At 37.9% G+C, this 24982-nt stretch overlaps 1 protein-coding gene across 7 annotated transcripts in view; it reads right to left on the bottom strand.

The window, feature by feature from the left end:
* Positions 1 to 586: 586 nt before the first annotated feature.
* Positions 587 to 24982, bottom strand: part of SLC4A10 (solute carrier family 4 member 10) — a 300561-nt gene continuing 276165 nt past the window's right edge. For 5 of the 7 annotated variants that reach the window (XM_025912673.2, XM_025912675.2, XM_086718748.1 and 2 more), the window contains 5 exons: positions 22541 to 22714; positions 21664 to 21786; positions 12214 to 12281; positions 8712 to 8828; positions 587 to 2705 (listed from right to left, as the gene is read on the bottom strand). In XM_025912673.2, the coding sequence (XP_025768458.1) occupies positions 2639 to 2705; positions 8712 to 8828; positions 12214 to 12281; positions 21664 to 21786; positions 22541 to 22714 (549 nt within the window). In that variant the 3' untranslated portion in view covers positions 587 to 2638. Of the gene's footprint in view, positions 2706 to 7837; positions 7877 to 8711; positions 8829 to 12213; positions 12282 to 21663; positions 21787 to 22540; positions 22715 to 24982 lie in introns of all 7 variants that reach the window. The other 2 variants (XM_086718749.1, XM_086718750.1) reach the window with 2 other exon arrangements.

Here is a 24982-nt window from a genome sequence, read left to right as displayed (position 1 = left end):
GAGATATTCAGATTAAATTTAGGGAAAAACTTCCCAGTATCAAAGGCTGTTAAATGGTAGCAATTATAAAGTATACTCACGAGTCAAGAGAAAAATACTAAAGTACATTCGAGTTCTGAATGTAATTACTTCTATAACATACTGGCAGACGGCTACAAAAGAAAAATAGTACCATCTGACCCATTGTAACAGGGAGGAGAGAAATTTTAGGAAATGCTTTTCCCATGGTGTGTGTGTGTGTGTGTGTGTGTGTGTGTGTGAGGGGGGTAAAAACCGAAGTTTATGGAGTTCTAATAATGGGAAAGCCTACCAAAGACCTTGGAAGGTTTTACTAGTCTGGGAGCAATGCCATTTGCACCCAATTCATTGCTTTCTGGAAAAATGAAGAGATATATCCTACTATAGCTCTCAGAATATTCTGTTCATAAGGTTCAAATTGTCTGAACACTCTTGAAATATCTGCATCACCAAATTTTCTTCACAGGGGTGTTTAAACTTAAATATTACGTTCAAACAATCAAAATGTTCTACATCGATTTACTGACTAACACTAAGGAGAAAAAAGACAAGACACTTTGCATCACAATTTAAAATGTGCAAGGAAATTAATTAGGATAAATATTTATTTCCACATAACATTTCTTAGTTGTGAAAAACACAATATCCTAGTCACATTTACACATTACTTGAACTTTGCAATAAATTACATTCAAGATATTCAGTAATTTTGACCAGGAATCTGAGGAGATTAGAAGGAAATATATAACACTACATTTTTTTCTTATATTTTATATGATTTCAAAATATTAGGATTGACATAGAGCATTAAAATTCACACGAGAACAAAATAACTATAAAAATACTCAGAAATACAGAATTTCATTGGATATGATTGCTTATTCAAATAAGTGATCATGTGAAGGTCTAAATTCACTATGATCATTTGTAACAGAATGGTTATTAATGTATTAAAACACTAGGAGGCTGCTTTTAGGACTGACTGGCATGCAGAGCTAGTCTAAATCATAAAACAATGGGAATGTTTACAATGTAGTATCTGTATTATAAAACACACAAAGGCAACACATTTGGAATGGAAAATTTCTGTGTTTTTCCTTGGCATTTATAAACACAGATTTTATTAACTGCAAATTATCTGTATATGTTTTTAGGTTTCTGTTCCGTAAAAGAGATGGCTCCTCAAAAGACTGTGAGAGGAATTTTCAGAAAGTATCAAAATGTTGAACCTAATGGAAGCTTTGTTGGGTTTTTTAAATTTCCCTCACAAGCTTAATCACAAGAGGATTTTTTTCTCACTCTTCATATGCAGTTATACACAAAATATGTAATTAATAGTTTGGAAAAGCCACAGGGCTCTGAATTATTGTAAAATAGAACACCGCAGATTATAAGGTTGGTGATCACTGGTGATTCTTAGGAAACAAGAGCACTATAAGATTCCATCTTTATTAACTTCACATTCATCTAAAAAGAAATGAAATACTGTATTTTTAGTAATGCTCGGAAATTCTTAACTTTGCTTCCTCTTGTACAAGCTCAGTAAAAATGGATTCTTTCAGATGGACTGAAATATCTACAGAACCCTCTCAAACAGAATCTGAAATTTTCATTTAAAAGATTATTTTTCTACAACATGCATTCAATTAAAAAGTGGAAAAGAGCTTTGCAGAAGGAAAAAATTACAGTTGGAGACCTGTCAGCCTAACATTAGAACATGATTCAGAAGCAGCATTAAGCAGTACGTGACCTTTAGCAGCAGAGTAACTGGGGAGTGAAATTTCACGTACAAGGATTCACCATGTGGCCTTCCACGAGTGTGTATAATAGGTTTATTTGGAAAACATTTGTTTTTAATGGGAGAGAAATTTAACAGCATATTTCTGATAAAGATTTATACTGAAAATCTCACAAAACTTACAAAGTTTTCCGGAAGTATTTCATACAAGCCTAGTATTTGATGGTGTAATCACAACCTGAATCACTAACCGACCACTACTTGACTCCTTGCATTAGTTTCTGATTCTTTTAAACAAGTTGTGAACAGGTTCTATGTATTTTTTCAAATGACTTTAAGTGTTAGTTAGATATATAAACTCTTACGTATTAAATGTATCGTAATAAATCAAGGAAATGCATAAATACAATTATTAAAAAATGTTTCCAAACAAACTTTTTGATTGGGGTCTTCTGAAAGAAGTCACTAACGCTAAGCTATAAAAAAATAAAAAGAAGTAAGACTACCTTTCAAAATTCTTCTGAATGAAATGACCAGGTAGCTTCAGGTCACTAAAGTAGGAAAATACAAACTAGGTAAATATGACATCTCTTTAAGAAAGCTATTGCTCTCATAAAACCAACGATGAGAATCCAGTGTTTACAAATGTCTAACATACAGCAAGGAGCACACAGATTCTTGCATTAGCTATTGTATATGCTCACAAGGGTATCTCACTGTTCAGAAGTTTAAACACAGAAATGAAACAAATTATTGCACTACTTACAGTGTGAAGGTGGATTTGGGATGAGAGACAGAATTTACAATACATGATCAAAGCAGTTTTATTAATAATTGTGGTGCTCTTCTCATATATATGTAAAAAATAAATTGAAGATCAAGTCATAGACAAGTCTCCCTGTCAACACCTTTCCCTGAGTCCGCTTTCTTCTCTTTTCGGCTTTCAGTGCTACAGGGGGAAGAAAAGGAGAGATGTATTACTGCGATCCAGCACGGAGACTGTGAGGTCTGCTTGCTCAGACACAAAACCCATCAGCCCCAAAGTACCACATGGGCCCTTAGCATTGCTCTTTCATGCTGCGAAGCATAGCTAGATAGCAACAATTACAACCCCCTGCACTCGGTGAGATGGAAACCAAGAACTGCAGAAAGGGAGAAATTCAAACAACAGTAACTAAAACACAAAAATCAGACATTTTTAAACAGTTCCAAAAGCATGCAAGATTAATACCATGGTCCTCATTTGGGCAAAGGAATTACTGCTAATTGTTGAAAATGCCAGTCCTGCCCCCATCTGAAGAAAGCACTGACATCATAATGACACCAAAGAGATGTCACGGTAGGTATTTCAGGGCTCGCTCGAGTGGCTCATCCTTTGTGCACAGACTGGATCCTGATTTTTGGTGAGAACTATGTCATGGTCTGTTGGAAAGACACATCTCCACTGTCATCGGGGAGGCAGTCACCCCACACGCTGCCCTCCACACACCTGTGCAGACTGACCGTCACCCTGTCCATCAGAGGAACAATGTTTTACCTCACTGCTTCTGTAATGAACTCATTCCCAAGTGACTTCTGTTTTTTTATCTGCTATCCAATTAACCTTATTAGCGGGCAAGCTGGTAACAAAACTCTACCACTTCTGTCTTCATGGGGTATTTTTTTGGTATTTTCCCAAAGATCACTTTTCCTACTCTCATGTTGACAGTTTTCATGGAAAACTCAAACAGTGTGCTCACGTGCGAGAAGCTCACAGCAAGAATACAGGCTTCGGGGCAGGGGCGGGGGATGCACAGAATGGCTTACTCCCCAGTGACCCCCAGCACAGGGCAGCGTTGCCCCCACCTGGGGCCTCTCCTGTCCTTCCCTGCCACTGATACAAGGGGTGAGTGGCAACTGGCCTCTGGGGCCCCGAGCTGGAAGAACCCACACACTTTCACTGGCCACTTCTCCCCTTAACCTAAATTTATGAGATAGTTGACAGTGGGGAAACCCTTGGTTTTAGAACTCTTCTCCAAGTAATAAAGCGACAGTTAAAGCCTCCTCCCCACCCCACCCCCCCTTTCTATGCGGCCTCCTGCGCAGCTCTCTTAGTGGTCAACAACTTAGACACATTCTACGAGTGTGTTTTTCAAATTGCTTTTCCTCCAATTCAAGCTCGAAACAGCCCTTCTCAGTTGTCACCACCACCCGGCGCCATCAGGTAAGAAGTGCTGCAGCTTCTGCCGTCCGTGGCACGCTGCCAGCACTGCGAGCTGGTGTGAGCGAGCGTCTATGGCACCCGGGTTTATGCCTGCCACACTTCTCAGCACGCACTACTTACAGGTCAGAGCAAAGCAACTTTTCTCCCTTGTCTTTTCTCCTTCCACAAGAAGAGATGACAGTGTGCACATGATGTGTTGAGAGCCTTAACTCTGTATTTTTAACTCCTCTATCTGCATGACTCACTTCCTTCTACTTTAAGTGCCTTTCATATGACAAGTGGCTGCTATCCTACTTTTCAAATTAACTTTTCCTTGGGCTTTACCTGGCTCCTCGTCTCTTCTCTTCCGCCAGACAAAGCCAGTGAAAAAGGGAAGGCATGGGGCAGCGGAGGAAGCCTGGACTTGGAACTGGAAGGTTAGGTTCAGTTTCCGGAAGCCAAGAAGGAACTCTGTGACCTCGGACTAGTTGTTTAATCTCTCTGCGGCTTGGTTTCCTCATCTGTAAATTTGAACTATATGAGTCCCCAAATTCTCTGGTAGCTCGAAGGCCAGGATTCTGAAGCTGGCATTCTCAATCGCAGTGGGGCCCTATCTTTTGAAAGATAGACTACAAGAGCCCATCTGTAGGAGACCCTAGGGATGCAGACACACTGGCACGGTTCCTGTGTGCATAATGCTAAGTTCCATAAGCTTTTTATAAATGAGCACATTCCCAGTGGCACTATTAGTCACCAAGTGGTGAGAAAAGATTCAGAATGTTGACTTAATTCACAGATAATGCTTCTTCCTGATGTCCTGCTTTGGTCCTACTGGTTGTTTGGTTACAAAACAATAACCGATTAAATGATCAGGGCTTTTTTCCCTCTCTAAAACTGGTGGTTTTGGTGTCAGATTTCAACAAACTTATAAAGCAGAAATTTTATAACCAGCTCAAAACTTCTATGAAAAATACTATTGACTTGAACCCATCTTCTTACTGTATGCCTATTACTGTCTTTATTTCCTTGTTACTTTCATTTTTCACGATTCCAATAAGTTCTAAACTTTCATTGTAATAAATATACATATTTACTAAATATGTAGCACATCTATGATGTGCTATTGCAGTAGATACATATTACATAGCTGTTGGGTACCAGGTACTCTGCAAAGACCAAGGGATACAAGACAGATGAGACAGTGCCCTGCCCTGGAGGAGTCACATTTTAAAATCTAAAGAAATAATATTTCAGGAGAGAGCAGAACATGACCCGCTACCTTCATGCTGCCAACTAGTGATCTATGAAACTGTTATGTTTCGATCACACCAAAATAGTTGTTGCAAACAACATTTACCAAGAAGTCATGACAGGGCACAGGCCTAGGAAATCACAGCAAAGGAGGAGAATCCAGGATAGAAGAAGGTGGTGGAAGTGGGCGGCCAGAGGGGAGCAGAGAAGATGGTCCCAGAGCCTAGCCTCTGCCACCAAGGCAACACCAAGCACTGTTTTTCCTAATGTTGCCAGGTAGCTTCCCAAGAAATGTCAATCTCAGTGTTAGTTGTTCGCCTATTCTGATGCAATGTGTGGTTTTTAACGAGACCTATTTCTGCCAATCCAGTTCAAGAAGCCACAGAGGACCTTGTCACATGTATGCGCAGCACTGTTGAACAAGGATCAAATTAGACATCCTGCAGATGTGGTCAAATTTTCAGTGAGTTCTGATATCCTTCTTTCAATCAGGCGAGATAAAATATTGTTGACAACGAACAGTGGATGAAATGATGGATAAAATACAAGTGCTATTCCCAACTACACTGTGGAAAGGTATCTAAGCTTCTTTAATAGGCATACAGGACCAATAGCAAGGGACAGGATGGAGAATAAGGAGAGGGGCCGTGTCAAAAACTGCAAGGAAGCCAACTTAGGCCTCAAGAGATACAGACCCTGGTAAATGGGTCTTCAGGTTTGGGTTTAGTTTAGTTTAGTTTAGTTTTATGCACCAAGAGATACTCTAGTAGGCACAACACTGTTAGAGTTCTTGGTCATCAGATTTCAATACCTTCAACAGACACACCATGAAAAAGCAATGGCTTTGGGAGGGTATTGTTGTTATTAGTGTTGGTGGTTTTTGGATTTCTGGAAGCCACACACTCTGCCAAGTTTCACTGTTATAAAGATGAAAGACATTAACCATTAACCAAGAGGAATTTTTCACATGGAAAGCTACAGACAATCCATCTAAAGGTAAACTTTCATTGCACAATAGTTTGAATCTCATGTTAGGAGGAAGGTATGTTCAAAGAGTAAGAAACAGGGGTGCCTGGGTGGCTCAGTTGGTTAAGCATCCAACTTTGGCTCAGGTCATGATCTCATGGTTTGGGAGTTCGAGCCCCACATTGGGCTCTGTGCTGACAGTTCAGAGTCTGGAGCCTGCATCAGATTCTGTGTCTCATTCTCTCTCTGCCTCTCCCCCCACTTGTACTCTGTCTCTCAAAAATAAATAAATGTAAACAAAAATAAAAATAAAAACAAAGAGTAAGAAACAAGTGGTTGTATCAAAATATAAAGGATGGTCCTAATTAAAACCGAACCTGCTTAAAGCACACTACATTGTTTTACAACAACTAGTTTTTTGTGTGGTGAAAAGCATCACCTGACTATACTATTTACTTTAAGGAGTACCTAAAATACTATGACATAAAATTTTTTGCTTGAACCAAAGAAAAGCAGAGAAGGAGTTTGTACTATGGCTCCATTTAGTACAGGAAGAAAAGCAATCTATAAGTTGGTTGTCTCAAATTTTCTACATATTCTCATGGCTGGCATTTTATTTTGAGCTCATAAACCTGGAGTTCCCATTTTTTTAAAAAAAATCAGAGAAATGCCATATTTTTAATGTGAACGAGTCCATAAGCACATATTTCAATGGGTTTAAGAAATTACCCTTCTCATAATTCTGATTTTCTTCCAAGACCAAAACAGAATTACTGTGAGGATGACTCTATCAGACTGTAGCGGGGATCTTTGGGGAAGGAAGATAAAGCATGTTTTAGAATAAAATATGACTTCTGTTTGAGCCAAGCAAAGAAATACATGAAGATTTTAAAGCCCTGTTACAAGGCAGAAAACATCAATCAGAAGTCTTTGAGGGAGCCTACTGAGTAACTTATATTAACCTCCTTTGGACTAAGTGTTAGAAGTAGTTGTTAAGAATGGAGAGAGGGAGAGGGGGAGGGAAGGAGAGGGAGGGAGAGGGGGAGGGAGGGAGGGAGAGAGAAAGAGAGAGAGAGAGAAAGAGAGAGAGAGAGAGAGAGGTGACTAATTCCAGATTTCTGGGATGAGAAGACTGTGCACATCCACTGTTTGTCTTTTTGGGATAGAGATGACATTGAAGCAGCATGCCATTTTGGGGTGACAAAAACCAGCAACAAGAGATATTCTGTAAGTCTAATGTATCATCTTTTCTGAGCCCATGTTTCCAAATATTTCTCATGAAGCCAGATAAAGCTTGCAGGTTTGGAAGCATGTGGTGCATAAATGGAAGCTCCCAGCTTTGCAATTTCTTAATTCAAGGATAAATTTTCTTTTTTTCCAATATAGAAATTTGATGTCATCACTAAATATGGTGCTGTGCGATTTGTTGATTTATATATGATGTATTCGTGTAAGTCATGTAGGAAAAAAAGTTCACTCAAGCTTCCAACCTTCTTAAAGAGCTGAGTAGTTATAGGAACACCATAAACACTCAGTCCGATACTGGATCTAAGCCCAAGCCTTTCCATGTCTTTTGCCTCCCCAAAACTCACACAGAGAACATAGGCTGACCAGGTTTCTAGAAGACACCATTTAACACAGGAAATACAACCAAGGAATAGGTTTGAGGGAGAGGGTCTTACCTTTGGGGAATCAGCTTCTAGAGTGATTAGGAAGGGGAGCTTATGACAAAAATGTAATATAAAAATTAAGTAGAAAAAGTTAATTTAAGGTCATGAAAATAAAGGAACTTAATAACTAAACACTGTCCCAAATCCCTCAATCACTCTTTAATAAGAAGAGCTATTAGCATAACACAGAGATTTTTCTTCAGATCAGTATCTAAGAAGACTGGATGGTTTGAACGCTTATAAATTCTGGAAAATTCAGTTGGAAATCCTGTGATGACTCTTCATATTTAAGGACACACTCTTCCCCAGCATGCATTTACAACTTAGCATCCACAACTATAGGAGTGGTTTGTAATGTTTGCATACAGAGAAATATGAATGCATAGAACTTTCTGGAGCTGAAAGTTTTGGAGTAAGGAAGTTAGGGAAGATTTTCAGGGAGTTGGAACAGGAACCTGGAAATATACTAAGTGCAAAATCACCATTACATGTGCATATGGGGCTTAAGAAAGGACAATGGGGGAGTGCAAAATGTGGGCAGATATCTAAGAGGGTTCTGGGAAGTGGGTGATGAGTGAATATAATGGAACTTTATTGCAAAAGAGTAGGCCAAATGAATGTCCGAAAGTGGCCTGCATTGGGACTCATTTACAGCACCATTCTCCCCACTGTCATAGTTTTGGAATAAGCTTTTAATCTGAAAGGGAGATGTTGAAAAACATGCCAACAAATGTGCCAATTACAATTTCTGCCTACTTTTAAAAAGAGTTTTCTGTAATATTTTAGACCTAAATTCAATGGAAGCCAATACTATTCTTTCCCTAATAGATTCATGTCATAAAATGATTGGAATCAGTACAAATTCACATTATTTTGGAATTCAAACCTTTTAGAAGGAAAGCTTGACTCCTTATCTTTTGAGTTATCGGCAGTCATCAGAAGGTTCCTCCACAAGGCAGTCTTTGACATTTCATCGGAGATATTGATCACAGATGGATCATCTCTAGATAGGAGTTTACCCAAAATGAAATTTAAAAAATTAAGTAATTGCAGTTATCTAGTGATAGAAACTAAATATAGGACAGTCTTATACCTTTGTACAGTATTTTTCACGGTTAAAAATTAAGAAGTAAATAGTTCTCTCAATTTTTTTTTTAATTTTTTTTTTCAACGTTTATTTATTTTTGGGACAGAGAGAGACAGAGCATGAACGGGGGAGGGGCAGAGAGAGAGGGAGACACAGAATCAGAAACAGGCTCCAGGCTCTGAGCCATCAGCCCAGAGCCTGACGCAGGGCTCGAACCCACGGACCGCGAGATCGTGACCTGGCTGAAGTCGGACGCTTAACCGACTGCGCCACCCAGGCGCCCCTCAATTATTTTTTTAAAATCTATGAAAAACAAACATCTCAACAAAAGATTCTAGTTATATAGACACTGGTTTTGGCTAGAGTTCTCCTAATTCATTTCAAATTACAGAGATGAGTTTCTGTGTGTTTATTGCTTGGGCTCTTGCCCCTACATTCGTAGCCGAGCAAATCAACTTCAGTCTCCTGCTCGGACTCTACAGTGGCTCTCACACACTCAGAAAAAAAAGCCTGGTAGGGGTGCCTGGGTGGCTCAGTCAGTTAAGCATCTGACTCTTGGTTTTAGCTCAGGTCACTTGCTGTTTGTGAGTTCGAGCCCTTCATTGTGCTCTATGCTGACAGCATGGAGCCTGCTTGGGATTCTCTGTCTCTCTCTTTCTGCCTCTCCCCTGCTTTCTGTCTGTCTGTCTCTCTCTCTCTCAAAATAAACAAACAAACAAACAAACATTAAAAAGACAGAGAAAGCCTGGTAGGTGGACCATAGGCTCTGTCCCTGCCCTCACCCTCCAAGTTCATCTCCTGCCATTACAGCCCTGCTCCTTCTACTCTGGCCACAAGCAGTGGTCTCCCGACTATTCTGGAACACTCTGGGCTTGCTGCCTCAGGGCCTCGTATTTGTCCTGCCTTCTGCCTATGATGTTCCTTTACATGGTACAACTCTTTCCCTCCTTTGTTTAAATGTCACCTACTCAGGCCTTTGCTGACTACTGTATTTAAAACTTCTGGGCCACCTGAGTCGTTCAGCCAGTTAACTGTCCAACTCTTGGTTTCAGCTCAGGTATAATCTGTTTGTGAATTCAAGCCCCACGTCAGGTCTGCACTGACAGTGTGGAGTCTGCTTGGGATTCTCTCTCTCTCTCTGCCCCTCCCCCACTCTCTTTCTCTCTCTCTCTCTCTCCCCCCCCTCAAAATAAATAAACTTAAAAAAATAAAATAAAATTTCTATTTCCATCCACTCAGAGTACCCTCATCCTCTTTTGCTTCTTGTTTTTATTGCACTTTTCACCATCTAAAACACTATCCCATATTACTTGTGCCTTTATTTTTTGCCCCCCCCACCTCTATTCTACTTGAATATAAGTTTTATGAGGATGACGATTCTTGACCATTCATCTGCTACTGTTTCCCCAAGAGTCAAGCAGGGCCTGACACTTGGTGCCCACTCAATAAATACTGGTTGAATAAATGAAGGCAGTCTGTGTATTTGGCAGATATCTTTCCAAATGACTAGAAAGGCCTTCAATATCAGGGCGCGTACAATGCTGGGTGCTTTGTTTGCATTTTAAAATGGCACCAATTTTAAGTGATGTCCAGAATTCTCTAAAATATTCCCAGGGCTAGAAACACAACCAAATAGAAGCAGAGATAAATTATAGGCCAAGTCAAAGAAAGTTTCAAGTGAGAAAAGAGCACTCTCCTTACTGCATGAGGAAAAGATACCCTGCTGTGAAAAAAAACCACCTTCTATAGAAATCCTAGGCTGACCTCACATGACCCTCATCAGTGGTTGTTCACAGACGGCAACAAATTAGACTTTTTTAGAGAGACACCAAAGGTCTGGAGCAAAACCTTGGGTCTCACAGGGTCCCTCCCTTCCCAGTCTGGACATGTGTTCTTTTTAGTTCCTCAAATCCAGCAGCCCCTAGTAACTCAAAGCATGAAATCAACCAGTTTCCAAAAGAATGTCATATGGAATACATGTTTTTCACAATATTATGTGACAAAGAGCCTTGTAAGCCGAAGAGTTTAGAAAATACTGGATTGGGGAGCCTGGCTGGCTCAGTCTGATTCTTGACTTCAGCTCAGGTCATGATCTCAGGGTTCATGAGTTTGAGCCCCCATTGGGCTCTATGCTCACAGAGTGAAGTGTGCTTGGGATTCTGTCTCCCTCTCTCTCTGCCCCTCCCCCATATGCGCGCGCGCTCGCTCTCTCTCTCTCTCTCTCTCAAAATAAATAAAAATAAACTTAAAAAAAAGGAAAAGAAAATTCTGATTAAAGAAAATTAAACTTAAAAAAAAAACATACAGCACTACTTAGATTCTTTAATATGCCAATATACACTATGAATCTCCAAATGGAAATGTGGTATGGAAATTTATTTAACCAAAGAATCCTTTTGAGACGGGTACCACATGAGACCAAGTATCTATCTACAAAACACACGTGGGAATTTATTGATTCAATGAAACAATCAACAGGATTTTAAAACTTACATACAGTTTTAAAAAAGATAAAATGTCTTCTCATGTTTAGGTGGTAGATAATTATATTTTAAAAACCTAGGTAATGTGATTTTACAGTCAGACCCTGAAGATCTAGAAGATTTTTCCAAATTTTTGGTAAATACTATGATAAATTCTTTCCAGAGGGAAAAGTTTTCTCTGCTTTTTTATTGGCATGGTCTTAAATTATCCTTAAGTGCTTCAATATCTATATATCTGTATGTAATTTTTGGCCAGATACGTTTTTAAGTTTTTATTATAACTCACAGGCATTTGCATTCTTTTGTTATGTCTTTGTGCATAAAGAAGATAGGCATATTTTGGAAGAGTTACATAAATACTTCCTAAAATGGCTGGTAGATGTGAATCCTTGAACTCAGGAAATAGATCATCTCTTTGGAAGTGCCATTTTTTAGGGGTAACTTCCCAGAGTTCAAACATCTACCAGTGATCAATTTAGTGAATACCTAGCTCATTTATCCTGGAATTGAATCTTGACCAGTCTTCAACTGATACTTTTAGAGCTTTTGTATACATTATAAAATATGAGAATAAAAGACTTCAGACAACAGTCCCCTGCCCCCCTTCATTTTCAGCCACTTGCCCCTACTCACGCAGCTACCAGTGTCAGAACTTAGTTCTAGGACAGGGTAATCTAAGTCCTACTTCCATTTCTTTCTATTCTAACACAGCTTCAACAAACCTTTGTAGGAATGCACACAGTTCACAATTCTTAAGTAAAGTATACAACAACACGTTTCATGACTCCAAGTGGTGTGCTTTTCCACGCGTATCTTACCTATAGTGCCCTTCCAATGGGAGCTGTACTGTGCCCTCATCTTCCATAGCTAGCATACTTTGTTCTTCCTGGAAAGACAAATGTAAAACATACAAAGTGAACCTGATGAATCTCCATTTTACATTAAAGAAGAAACACAGATTAATGTTTCACTATCTCATTAACCTCAGGACCTTCCACTTTGTTTGCATTTATTAATGCTAGCACAGGTCCTTTCGATAAAGTATCAGCTACCAAGAACATAAGTAATTAATGAGAGTCTCCTACCACAAAGTAATTTAAATGCTAACAACAATCTCCTTCATGTCACTCAATGTAAAACGTGGTTAATTTCCAAGCAGATTTTTCAAAATAATCTACATTTTAAAAGGAAAAGAGTACGGGTAATGTAATTGTTTTCATTGTTATAAAGTGTACATTACATTCCCAGAATGCTCTGTTAGAAGGGAATGAGGATGTATTTAGAGAGGTGGTTCTCAAACTTTATTTTACATCAGAATCACGTAGAGGGCTTTAAAAAATATACAGATTACCAGGCCCCACCTCCAGAGTCTCTGATTCAGTGGGTCTGGAGTAGGGCCCAAGAATTTACCTTTTCCAGTGACTTTCCAGGTGATGCTGATTATGCTGGTCTAAGGACTACACTTTGAGAACTCCTGCTCTAGAGATTTGGAAAGAGACAGGAGAAGATGCCTTCCTGTATGGACCAAACACAGGTGTGTTTTCCACTAGGCACATCTTAGGCTTTAGTTTTGACTCAGATTTCTTCTTACAATGACAATAACCTACCCTTCCCCAACAAGTAGGGATATTTCATATAATCATTTCTTCATCTATAACACTTTAAAAGCATATCTTTATGATAAAGATAACCTTATGCTACCATATTAAAATGTCCTGGTTTAGGGGAGCCTGGGTGGCTCAGTCAGTTAAGTATCCAACTTCGGCTCTGGTCATAATCTCATGGTTCGTGAATTCAAGCCCCGTGTCAGGCTCTGTGCTGACGGCTCAGAGCCTGGAGCCTGCTTCGGATTCTGTATCTCCCCCTCTCTCTGCCCCTCCCCTGCTCGTGCTCCATCTCTCTCTGTCTCAAAAATAAACAATACAAAAATAATAAAATAAAATATCCTGGTTTAGTTTTCAATAATGTTATCAACCTTTTTCTATCCACCAAAATATTTTACTTATCTGTAGATTGCAGCTTCTATTTAATGCATTTATTCTTCAAATGAGTCAATTACCAATGCTTAAGTTCAGAGAACAATGTGGGGCCATTTCAAGATGTTAGAATCATTGGTTCTAAGTCCAAAAATGGAATTTTATTTATTCTATTGTATTTATTGTTTTATTTGAGTCCAGTTGAGACACGAGGCTACTAGTTTCAAGTGTACACGTAGTGACTCAACATCCCTACATCCCTATATGTTATGCTGTGCTCACAAATGTACCTACCATCTGTCACCATACAACACTATTATAGGATCATTGACTATATTCCCTGAGCTGTGCCTTTTATCCTGTGACTTGTTCATTCCGTAATTGGAAATCTGTATCTCCCACTCCCCTTCACTTATTTTGCCCGTCCCCTACCCCTTCCCTCTGGCAACCATCAGTTTGTTCTCTGTATTTATAGTTGATTCCGCTTTTTGTTTGTTTATTCATTTGTTCTGTGTTCTAGATTCCACATATGAATGAAATCATATGGCATTTGTCTGTCTTAGTCTGGCTTTTTTCACTTAGTATACTACCGTCTAGGTCTATCCATGTTGTCCCAAATAGCAAGATTTTATTCCTTTTTTGTGGCTGCGTAATATAGAAATGGAATTTTTAAGTTAGAGGTGGAGAGCTAGATGATTTCTTGACCAAATGGGAACTGAAGAGAGAAAATAGGGTGGGCCTGGAGGCTTAGCAGTAGGTTGCCTGATCTAAGTCAGCTTCCAGAAAGACTTGATCTTTGGCTGATGTCATTTCTGGCAGGCACGGCTGTTCCTAACATTATCCTCAATATACGGACCCTGGCCTCAAGTTGAATGCTGCTTCATCTGAAGAGCCCTTGTCATATTTCTCGTTACTTAAAGATACAGTGTTTTCCATCTAGAGCCTATTCAGCTAACCTATGACTATGAAATGTAATGTGGGGGCAGGTCTCATTTTCACTCTTGGAATGCTCTCTGTACACATCCAATCTACTGACCAAGGCACGCTCCCCTCCGCTGGGACCTTATCCACCCTGCATACAGATATCTATGCCCAGTCTCTGTGGTGTACTAATGGAGAGGCCAGAGAGTACATGTCTCTGCTACTTCTCTACTTATAAGTTCCCACCCACACCCCCAACCAAAAACCCTATGCTACATTTATACTCTGTGGTACTAATGCACGTGTCTGTTTCTCCCTTGCATTACAGGAACTAATCCTATTCTCTTTCTCTCTTGTTCCTCAGGGACATTTGTTCTTTTAAGATTCATCTGATGTACTTTACTACTTGTGTATTATGCCTATTTCTCTTGTCAATGGAAGGACTATTAAAACTAATTCGAAATGAGTAGACAGCAACCATTGGTTGGAAATTACACATTTTAGCATTTGAGCAGAGTTAATCTGCTGCCTGGAAGAAGGCATGCCTTGCAAATGGGTTAGTCACTATATATGGAACATAATACATATGTCATATTAACTTATATGCACAACACTGAGGCCATGGACAGAGCATATGTATTCTTGCAGGTAAAAAAGTTTACTTCTGCTATAGAAAACATTACCTTAATGCACATGGAAGGACATACAGAGAAAACAGTCAGTGATCCCAAATGCTATTTAAGTAAAACCAAGATACAAACAAAATGCAATTCTCTCCTTGTCCACTGAAAGGTAAGCTTGGCATATCGTATGTTTTCTGACTAACTCGGAATCAAATGTCAGGAAGGCGTGTCGAAAGGTTTAATAAAGAGTACCATTCAAAAAGCAGAAGAGAGGAACAGCGTCACCAGCGCTCGGGTTACCTGGCAGCAGAAAACGAGGGCTCAAGATTGAACGTAACAGCCAAAAATTGGACCAAAGCTTTGGGAACAATTTTGTTTTTTCCTCAGATGATTTTCCACTTTTCTCTCCAATTGCTTTCAATAATTATTTTGCACTCTGTGGCTTGTTAGCATGTGTGGGCTTTATACTAGTCATAATTCTATCCAAACAAAAACTCATCACCTCTAAAGATAGCATTTCCAAGCCATGCTTATCTGAAGAAAAGGGGTGGCAGAGCAGCCGCTGCCTTGGGTGCCAGAAGGAAGCTGGGTGGGCCCCCGAGCCCAGGGACAGAGGGCCGGCTGCATCCCAGGCAGCGCTGTGAGGAAGCCAAAAATCTGAGACTTTCTGGGGAGGAACAGTCAAATCAGGCATTGGCCGTCACGACAATGACAACCTAGTTTATCTCAATCGTACAGGAACAGAGAGTGAGAGCACCCAGCTAAGTGCTACTTGTAAGTCAGAAGAACCTTGAAATGAGTTCCATTCAGCACTCCGCTCATACGGGGTCCCTCAAAAAATATGCTGAATTCTACAACATGGTGAAGATAGTAAAGGGTGATGATCAAAGTTGACCCAAAGACATCTGAAGGGTTTTGCCAGTTTGACTAAAGGGCTACTCATGCTGTGATTTGAATGCTCTCTTTTCACTAAGATAGTCAAAGCATTTGTCAGATACTGAATTGCTGAAAGATAGTCAATGCTATATCCAGTAAAAGGCAGGAAAATTGGGAGTTAAAACAATGAATCTAATTTATAGCACTCAAACATTTACTGAGCATGTATTATGTGCAAGGCACACAGTGGAAAATCCGGGAGCCATTCACGAATCCATTTGTCAAATATGTATTAAGCATAACCTACATGACAGCAGTCTGCTAGGTGCCCGCGATACAGCAACAAAGAGACAGACACTCTACTCTCAGAGGATGAGAAGGGTCATTGTAAAAAAAATACAAGAAGAGGGGCGCCTGGGTGGCGCAGTCGGTTAAGCGTCCGACTTCAGCCAGGTCACGATCTTGCGGTCCGTGAGTTCAAGCCCCGCGTCGGGCTCTGGGCTGATGGCTCAGAGCCTGGAGCTTGTTTCCGATTCTGTGTCTCCCTCTCTCTCTGCCCCTCCCCCGTTCATGCTCTGTCTCTCTCTGTCCCAAAAAATAAATAAATGTTGAAAAAAAAAATTTTTTTTAAAAATACAAGAAGAGAGGAAGTAGTATCTGAGCCAGTCTTATTTGATCAGTTTAATAGAAGAAAGGAAGAAACTCTAGAAACAGTGCAGGCCAAGAATAAAAAGTAGAAATAAATAAGATGTGTTTGTATGACAATGAACAACCAGACTGGCCTGAGCCAAAGGCCTGTGCCGAGTGGAAAACAAAATTGGAGTTAAAATGTGGTATGTTTTGATTAGTAGGATGTATGAATCGGAGTTATATTTTGTGATAGCATAAAAAATAATTTGTGTATCATGACAAAATGCTCGATGCTACCTTTAGTGAAATAGGTAGCATCTTCACTATATCCACTTCTCATGCAAAGTCTATATCTATGTAAGAACCCCCAAGAAGCTCAAAGTACAAACAAAGCAGAGAGCCAGTGTTCACAAAGATGGCTAGAATATTAGAGAAAATATTCATTAATTTTAGAATTCATAGATCTCAAAAAATGGAAGCGACTTTAGTGATCAAGTCTGACCCCTTTAGTTTATCCAAAAGGAAAACAAAGTCTACAGGACATAAGAAGTGTCAGACCATTTTCTTCTTTGATTACTAATAGAATAGAAAATGCTGCAAACATTACACACACACACACACACACACACACACACACACACACACACACACAAACTCTGAAAACCATAAAACTTGACATTTCTAAGAGCTATGTATTAAAATTTCCAACAGATAGAAGAGCCATTACATACAACTACTCACTTCAACAATGAAAGCTAAAGGTATAGTCTATATACAATTTTACATAAATAATTGGATGCAACATATATTTTTCATCAGAATATTTGCTTCAGTATCTCTAAGTGACTTACCTAAATTATTACAAAATTCAGAAATTTCGATAGTGGAACCTTGGATTTAGAAGATTATATTCTGGAGAACCAGATACTGTGGTTTTAGAAAAGGCCTTATCTCAAATTTTAGCATGCAGCAGAATGACCCGGATGTCTGGTTAATACAGATTTTTGGACCGATCTGCAGAGTTTTGATTCAATAGGTCTGGAGTATGGTCCAAGAATGTGCATTTCTAAGAAGTTGCCTGGTGTTGGCTGATGCAGCAGAGGTCCTAGGATGACACTTTGAAAAAATCACTGCTTGAGGAAGAAGAATATGCTTGCCTCACTCTAAGATTCAATTACAAATAACATTTGCCTGTGTAATAATTAGGCCATGTTTCCCAAATCCACAACCAATTCTCATCTTTCTTAGCAGTAAGATCTGCTCTGTAATTTGTTTAACTGCACTTGTTCTTAGTTTGTTTTTTGCATCTTCTTGGCCTTGCTCATGATCCTTCTTCATACAGATCACAATTCTCACTTGCCTCTTGTTTTATTCCCATAGCATATATGTTAGAGTGAACCTCCCATAAACCAAGAAGTGTCAATATCATGATCACTGCCCAGAGCTGGATTTCCAGGATTTATCTAACATTAACTGCCTTCTGCCCCCACCCAGGAGCAAACATTCTGCTGGGGCTTTCTGCTTTTAACAGCAGCCCTTTTGTCAAATGTGTACAATGTCCTAGAGAATATTTAAGTAGAAAGGAAGGCATGTTGGTACTCTGAGCACATTTGGACATCCAGAATTTGATTCTGCAGTCTTCCCTTTACACAGAGCAATGTGCAAAATGTCAGGGTTCCAATATTCATTTCTATCCTGATTATAATCCTTTCTTTCTAAAAACTGAAGCATATGCATATGCATATGCATGAAGTACATGAAAATTTGGAACAGAAGCTCTGCGACCTTGGACTGGCCTGTGTAGCTATTTATTCTGCTTAACTCATTATTGAATTTTAAGGTCAAACTAATGTTTTCTCAATGCCATAAGACCAGAAGCGGGCTACTGATAAGAAAACCCTAGAGCATAAAGGTACAAGCTTGTAACTATCATCAAAAGGACAAAAGGTGAGCCTACTTTAAATTCAAGTCTCAGGGAGCTGAACATTTTCTGCTATTTACCATCTTTCCAGATCACAATCAAAGTTACTCAATTAATTTGAGCAATTGCAGAAATGCAGCATTTCTGGAGAACTTGTCCGTTTACCACCTGAATGCACAATTTCTTGGAAGACTGGGCCTTGGTATAAGATGCCACAGTAAGAAGATGAGATCCTTCAGTGGAGTCCATAGCCTCAAGAAAATGAAATACCGAGATCTGGGTGATCAAATAGAAAATCAACCAGAATTTAAGTTGGTTAAATCCTTCTTAAATCCTTCTTAAAATTTTCCCGTTCTCTATACTAATCATACACGTTTAATAACTAATTCCAAGTTAGAAGGTGAACATCTTTAAACTTCCTTTTCTCTCTCCACTTGTTGGATGGAGAATTACCTTTCTTTGCATTGGTCAGAACTGTATTTTAATATAATTAAATTATGAATTATTTCTTCACTGTATTACTGATTCTCTTGTTTCTTTCCATGCACTGAGATTCGCATGAAAGCATCATTATATTAATCTATTTGAGACTTTAAAGGTCTGTAAATCTGCCTGATTAATGTATTATTGCAAGGCATTTCCCCCACTTTTTCTCATACTCTGATCTGAAGGATACAAGGACAAATTTGCCTCAATAAATCTTTAATCTATTTTTGTATCCTTTTGGAAGACATGGAGTCTGAGAAATTTAGTAATATTTGATTACCTCTAAAATATTTATCTTCATAATCAAAAAATAGTAAACACCCATTGGAATACAGTGGGCCTATAATGTAAAAAGGTTGGAAGCTTATTAAATAGGGTCTTTTTCTAGCTGAGATTAATAAATTCCAAAATGGTATCTGGCACACATTTATACCACACCATATATATGCAGCTTCAGGAGAGGTTCTGAGCAGTGGAAATAAGGGAGAATCTAAACTTTTCTTTAAATGACAAAAGGAGAGAAAATTAAATATAATATATGTGATATATACATTATACAACTTCTCATTTTACAAAGTTCTAGAACAGCAAGGATGCTCCGTGGTATGGTAAGGCCTAAGGAGTACGCTCTGAAAGAGATGATTATATGGCTGGGGCTGTTGCTAACTTTCTCTATGGAGGTAGTGGAGACATTCGAAATCAAAGCAAGAAAGTAAAGCAAAACTACATTTAGAAGTTACTGTTTTAATATACTTAATATCATTCTCATTATCAGAAAGACTCAGAAAAAGCTCATGGTCAAAGGGTTTTATATTCAAAATCATCTTCTTTGGAATTTAAACTTTTTTGGGTATTGTTTTCAAGAATAATTGCTGAATAATTTTAATTACATCAAGTATGGATAATTTAAGCCTTTTGAATTTTTATATTCCAGTGTCCATCTTATTTACATTTAATTTATACCAAATTCTGTCATATTTTTCTTGAATCCTATCTGAGGAGGAGGCCAAACCTTTACTTAAGCCCTAAAATGCAATATCATACTTAAGGCATTGTTTTTATTTTTTTTTTTATTTTTATTTTTTTAAGGCATTGTTTTTAAAAACCTTTCATAGTTAGGGGCACCTGGGTAGCTCAGTAGGTTAAGCACCTTTTAATCTCAGTTCAGTCAGGTCATGATCTCATGGTTTGTGAGATCAAGCCCCCCATCTGGCTCTGTGCTAACAGTGCAGAGCCTGCTGGGGATTCTCTCTCTCCCTCTCTCTCTGCCCCTCCCTTGTTTGCACTCTTGTCTCTCTCTCTCTCAAAACAAATAAATACATTTAAAAAACAAATCTCTTATAATTAGGGGCACCTGGGTGGCTCAGTCGGTTAAGTATCCCACATCAGCTCAGATCATGATCTCGCCCCACTTCAGACTCTGTGCTGACAGCTCAGAGCCTGGAGCCTGCTTCAGATTCTGTGTCTCCCTCTTTCTCTGCCCCTCCCCTTCTCATGCTCTGTCTCTCAAAAACAAATAAATGTTTAAAAAATTTTTTTTAATCTCTCATAAATAAGAAGATATCAAAGAGAAAACTTAAGAAAAATGACAATTTTATAATATGATATTTCAATGTTGTATTAATATTACTAGAAGTATGATTTTAAGTATTCATTCTACATTATTTGGAAAAATTAAAATAATCATTCAAAATTAAGGTACATCATTATGATCAATCTCTAAAGCGGGGATCCATTGTCAGCAATGGGAGACCATGGAAAAGCAGCCCATATTTGTAAAAACATCTGAGCAGAAATTTCACTAGACTTTGGGGCCTAGTCTGACTTTAACTAATGACTGAGGAAAAATTAAAACCATTGAAATGTTTGCAAACAAATTCCCCAAAGGAGAGAGGAATAAAACCTTGGCTTGAGAAATTATGCTGTAGATAGGAAACTGAGTACATTTACTGACTGCCTAGTAGAAGAAATGGTGGAAAAAATAATGCACAATTCTTACCAAATATTTTCTTTCCAGATGAAAGAAATGGAAATTTTGTTCTTATGTTTTATAATCTATGGGCTCAATCATTTTGGTAGATAGTATACTGGTCTTTTTTTTTTTTTTCATTTATACTTTGTAGTTTTTATAGAAAATATTTTTAATGTTATGATTACTAGCCTTCAAAAGAGACCCAGACTTACATATGAACTTCAAATATGCCATAAAACTTAAAACAAATGGTCTTAACACATGAAACAGAATAGGATAAATCAGTAGTCCAAGGAAGTAATTAAATCCCAAACTCTCTCAAATCACATTTACTCAATCTTAAATCACTTTGAAAGCAGGTCAGATCAGTGTAAGCATTTAATCTATTTCAAAAAAAAAAAAAACCCCTAATTATATATTTTAATTAGAATTAGGATCTTTCCATTAAAACTTAGTTCCTTAGAAAAATACCAAGAGGACTAATATCTCTTTTTTTCCTTCTCACATATTCAACCAAAAAGCAGTCATTGCGGGACCATAACTTGGAAATAGTTAAGCATCAGTAAGGTTCTACCATCCACAAGGGAGGGAATAGAAAAGCAAAGCTTACAATTTGGAGGATAATGAAGTACAAAGTGTTTGCTTATTTCACTAGGGTTTGGTTTTCTCATGTAAGGTCTGTGATCAAGTTTCAAGTTTATGATTTTAAACATTAACCCTCCAAACATTAATAATCCACCTGTGGTTGTTAGTAACTGCTAACTATCTAAATATAAACATGGGATTGATTTTGCAAAGAGCTGTTACTATGCAAGTGCTCCTTTTTTGTCTCTTTATAAGATACTGATTTTGCTCAGACTTACTTCTTTTTCAGCATCTTCTAGTTTCTTTTTCTTACTCTCGGGCATTAAATCATCCAACCAGCTGAGTTCCCGTTTTGTAAACAGAAAGTCCATCAATTTTCTCACAAATACCAGAGCTAACACCTGAAGTAAACAGTAAGATAGTTTAAAACAGGGAAAAAATTAAAATGGGAGATGTAGCTTTGGTTCTTGATGGAAACAAGTCAATTTCAATTAAGACTGAGATTAAAGTGGCACTTGAAGTCATGTGTGTATGAGACACTGTACCTTTGCATCCTTCAGTTCCTTTTCTTACCACATCCCCAGAATAACAGCTCTGATTTTGCCCAGTAAAGGAGTCTCTTAAAGAGGCCATTAAAAAAAAAAAAAAAAAAAGCCCTACAAAATATATTGGATTGTTTCCTTTGATAGATGTAATTAATAATTTGCATTATTTTAATGAACATTAAACCATTCTTATCTGTGATAATATTTTAAATTATTTATAGTCACTCAAATTCAGTATTTGAATGCAGTATTTGAAATTTATATGAAATATTTCATAAAATTTAATTTTAAAATCCCCCTAGTTTTTCAGATTTGCTAGTGCTACATCTTCAATGCTACATTTTCAAAGTTTACATTTTTCTACCTAACTTCAATTAATTCAGACCACTGTGAATATTCAGAATGATAGAGACAAAACTAATATGAATCACTGAAATTCATATATAATCTCAAACTCTATCTTAGTCACTAGTGTTAGTAACTCAAGTTTATGCCATGGTTTCCAATAATAGTTCAAAATGACTCTATTGTTCCAATTTCAGTTTTATGTGTTTCCAAAGCAGAAAATCAGAGGAGGAGAAAAAAAAAAGTGGACTTAAAAGTTTCTTACCATCATGGGAAAGACAATAGCAGCTCTTGAAACTTTTATTATCCACAAAAGGCCAAGGCAACTCATCTGAATAACTGTGAAGAGATGGACTTTTCGAAGTGGTACATGCCTTAGGTATATAAAATCTGGCTGATGTTTTGCAGGCATCCAGAAGAGCTTTATTCTATCAAAGAACTAAAAGATAAACAGACTAAATTTCTTTTTACAGACAACAATACAGGTAGGACGAGTAGATGTTCAATATGGTCCAAAATATGGTACATCTGGATCACACTTAAGTTGACCTCTGGGCATCAGGACAATGGGATTGCCATGCGTACACTCTGAAATGCACAATTTCAGTTTCATAGCATTCCACATTTTCTTGAATATGGAGACAGGCCATAACTTAGAAGAGTTTAAAAATATTAAAGTCAATGCTAAATGTTGCTGCTTGGAAGAGTATAGCCTTGAGAGAAAAAAGAAAATCATCATCCTCTTTCTCATTAACACATCGCAATTAGCTTGGGGATTCCTTGGCTCCCATACTCTCTCCTCTCCTGAAAGAGCTCATCCATACCCAAGGTTCAAATTTCACATGCTTGTTAGAGACTTCTAGACCTAGGTCTCTACTTCAGCACTCTCGGTCTTGCTCTCTCTCTCTCTCCTGAGCTCTCGACCCAGATCCTGCTGCTGAGTAGGATGTTTTGATTCTGCTGTTTTGGCCCTGACACTTCGACCCCCAACAAGGTTTTGAGGTTGTCTTTAGAAACACAAACACCTTAGCCACAAAGACTTAACCTAGATGAATTACTGTTAATAAAGTATTTTCCAGAGCAAACTTTGTTAATTTGATTTCTTGATCAATTTCCTATAGTGCATGGTCAAATCATTTACAATTTTTTCAACTGTATTCTATTATTAGTTCTGTTTAAGTCTTACCATGAAGGTAGTCCAATTATTTTTGACTATATATTATTGTTACAATTTTGATTTTGAGACCATTTTTATGTACCAACGCAAAATTTCCCAATTCAAATTTTATATATGAAATTTTCACAAGAAGTTTAAATCTTCAATCACATTCTACTTACTAACATATTTTACTGCAGGTTAGTTTTATTCTATGTGGAGCGTTTTGTTTAATATTTCTCAGGCCGATTTTTGCAGTTTCCAATGTTTCCAACAAGAAGTGATTATTTAGAAAATGATGGTTTCAATCACTGTCAGTTCTTTCATACCATTTCTACAGTAATATCTATTATGCATCTTCAAAAGACTGATATTTGATCTTATCTTTTAGCTAATTTATGAAAAATTGCAAGCAATTCTCATCAGGTATTCCAAAATTAATATGCCAAGCAACAAATACCCATGGAGTAAAATGTCAGGGCCAAACATCCTTTTTTTTTTAACCAAAACTTGCTATATATATATATATATATATATATATATATATATATATATACATACATATATATATAATAAGAATCTCAAACTCAACATAAACCCATCTTTTCTTCTGTGTTCCTTGACTTATGGCACAGCATGACCTTTCTTCCCTCAGTCATCTAAACCAGAATCATATGTAGGTTAGTTCATCCACTGTTCAGGTATTTATTTATATTCATTAATACCTTCTAAAATCATTTATTGAAAACCTTCTATGCCAAGTACCAAGTGCTGAATTTCTTTTTCTTGGTTTATCCTTCTCCATATTGTCCCCAAACATTTCATTAGCTCTTATTTCTATCTCTTAAATATCTCTTTAAATTACATGTCATTAAAGAAAATTTGGTGATTGGTGGAGGTGGGAATAGGGAGGAAATAAAGTAAAATCTCTGGCTTATAACTGAATGTTTCAGTTTCGATAGAACTTGTTTTTCCCAGCTATCATTTCTCCATTTGTGAAGCTGTTATTGCATAAGTGTTCTTCAGTGTGTGGGTGCTTCCATTGTTATTGCTTAAATGGCACATTTGCTTTACTTTGGATTCCTGAAGTGTTGGAATGAATATAGATGTGGTTATATATCTGAGTATAGAAACAGCATTCATAAGAACACTGTGATCTGTTTTTTCTGCCATGTTGCACAGTGAGAAGCCTAGATAATATGTTTCATAATATTGCCAAACAGGTAGCATACAGGTTCCTTCAGCATATAGGGTAACTAAGTAACCTGCTCCTGGAACTGTTGGTACCCAGCACATGCTTATTACTACTCAAGTAACGATAATCATGACACATGTATCCTGAGTTTTGCATTTGGCTTTTATCTTGCCCTAATCTCAATATTCCACTCCCCCACCCAGTTAGCCCAAATAGGAATTTCAACTTCCTGAGTTCGGGGTTCCCTTAAATTTTCACTAACCCTGTTCTCAGTGTGAGACCCTGCTTGCTGTTTCATTCGTGCTATTTAAAACTCATTTTACTTTTCTCATGGGCCTTTAATAAAGTTTTCCTCA

The sequence above is a fragment of the Puma concolor genome, chromosome C1 (genome assembly GCF_028749965.1).
Source record: "Puma concolor isolate L17-30 chromosome C1, mPumCon1.1.hap2, whole genome shotgun sequence".
NCBI classification, from domain to species: Eukaryota; Metazoa; Chordata; class Mammalia; order Carnivora; family Felidae; genus Puma; species Puma concolor.
Note: the sequence above shows the minus strand (reverse complement) of the source record. Positions and strands in the feature narration are given on the sequence as shown.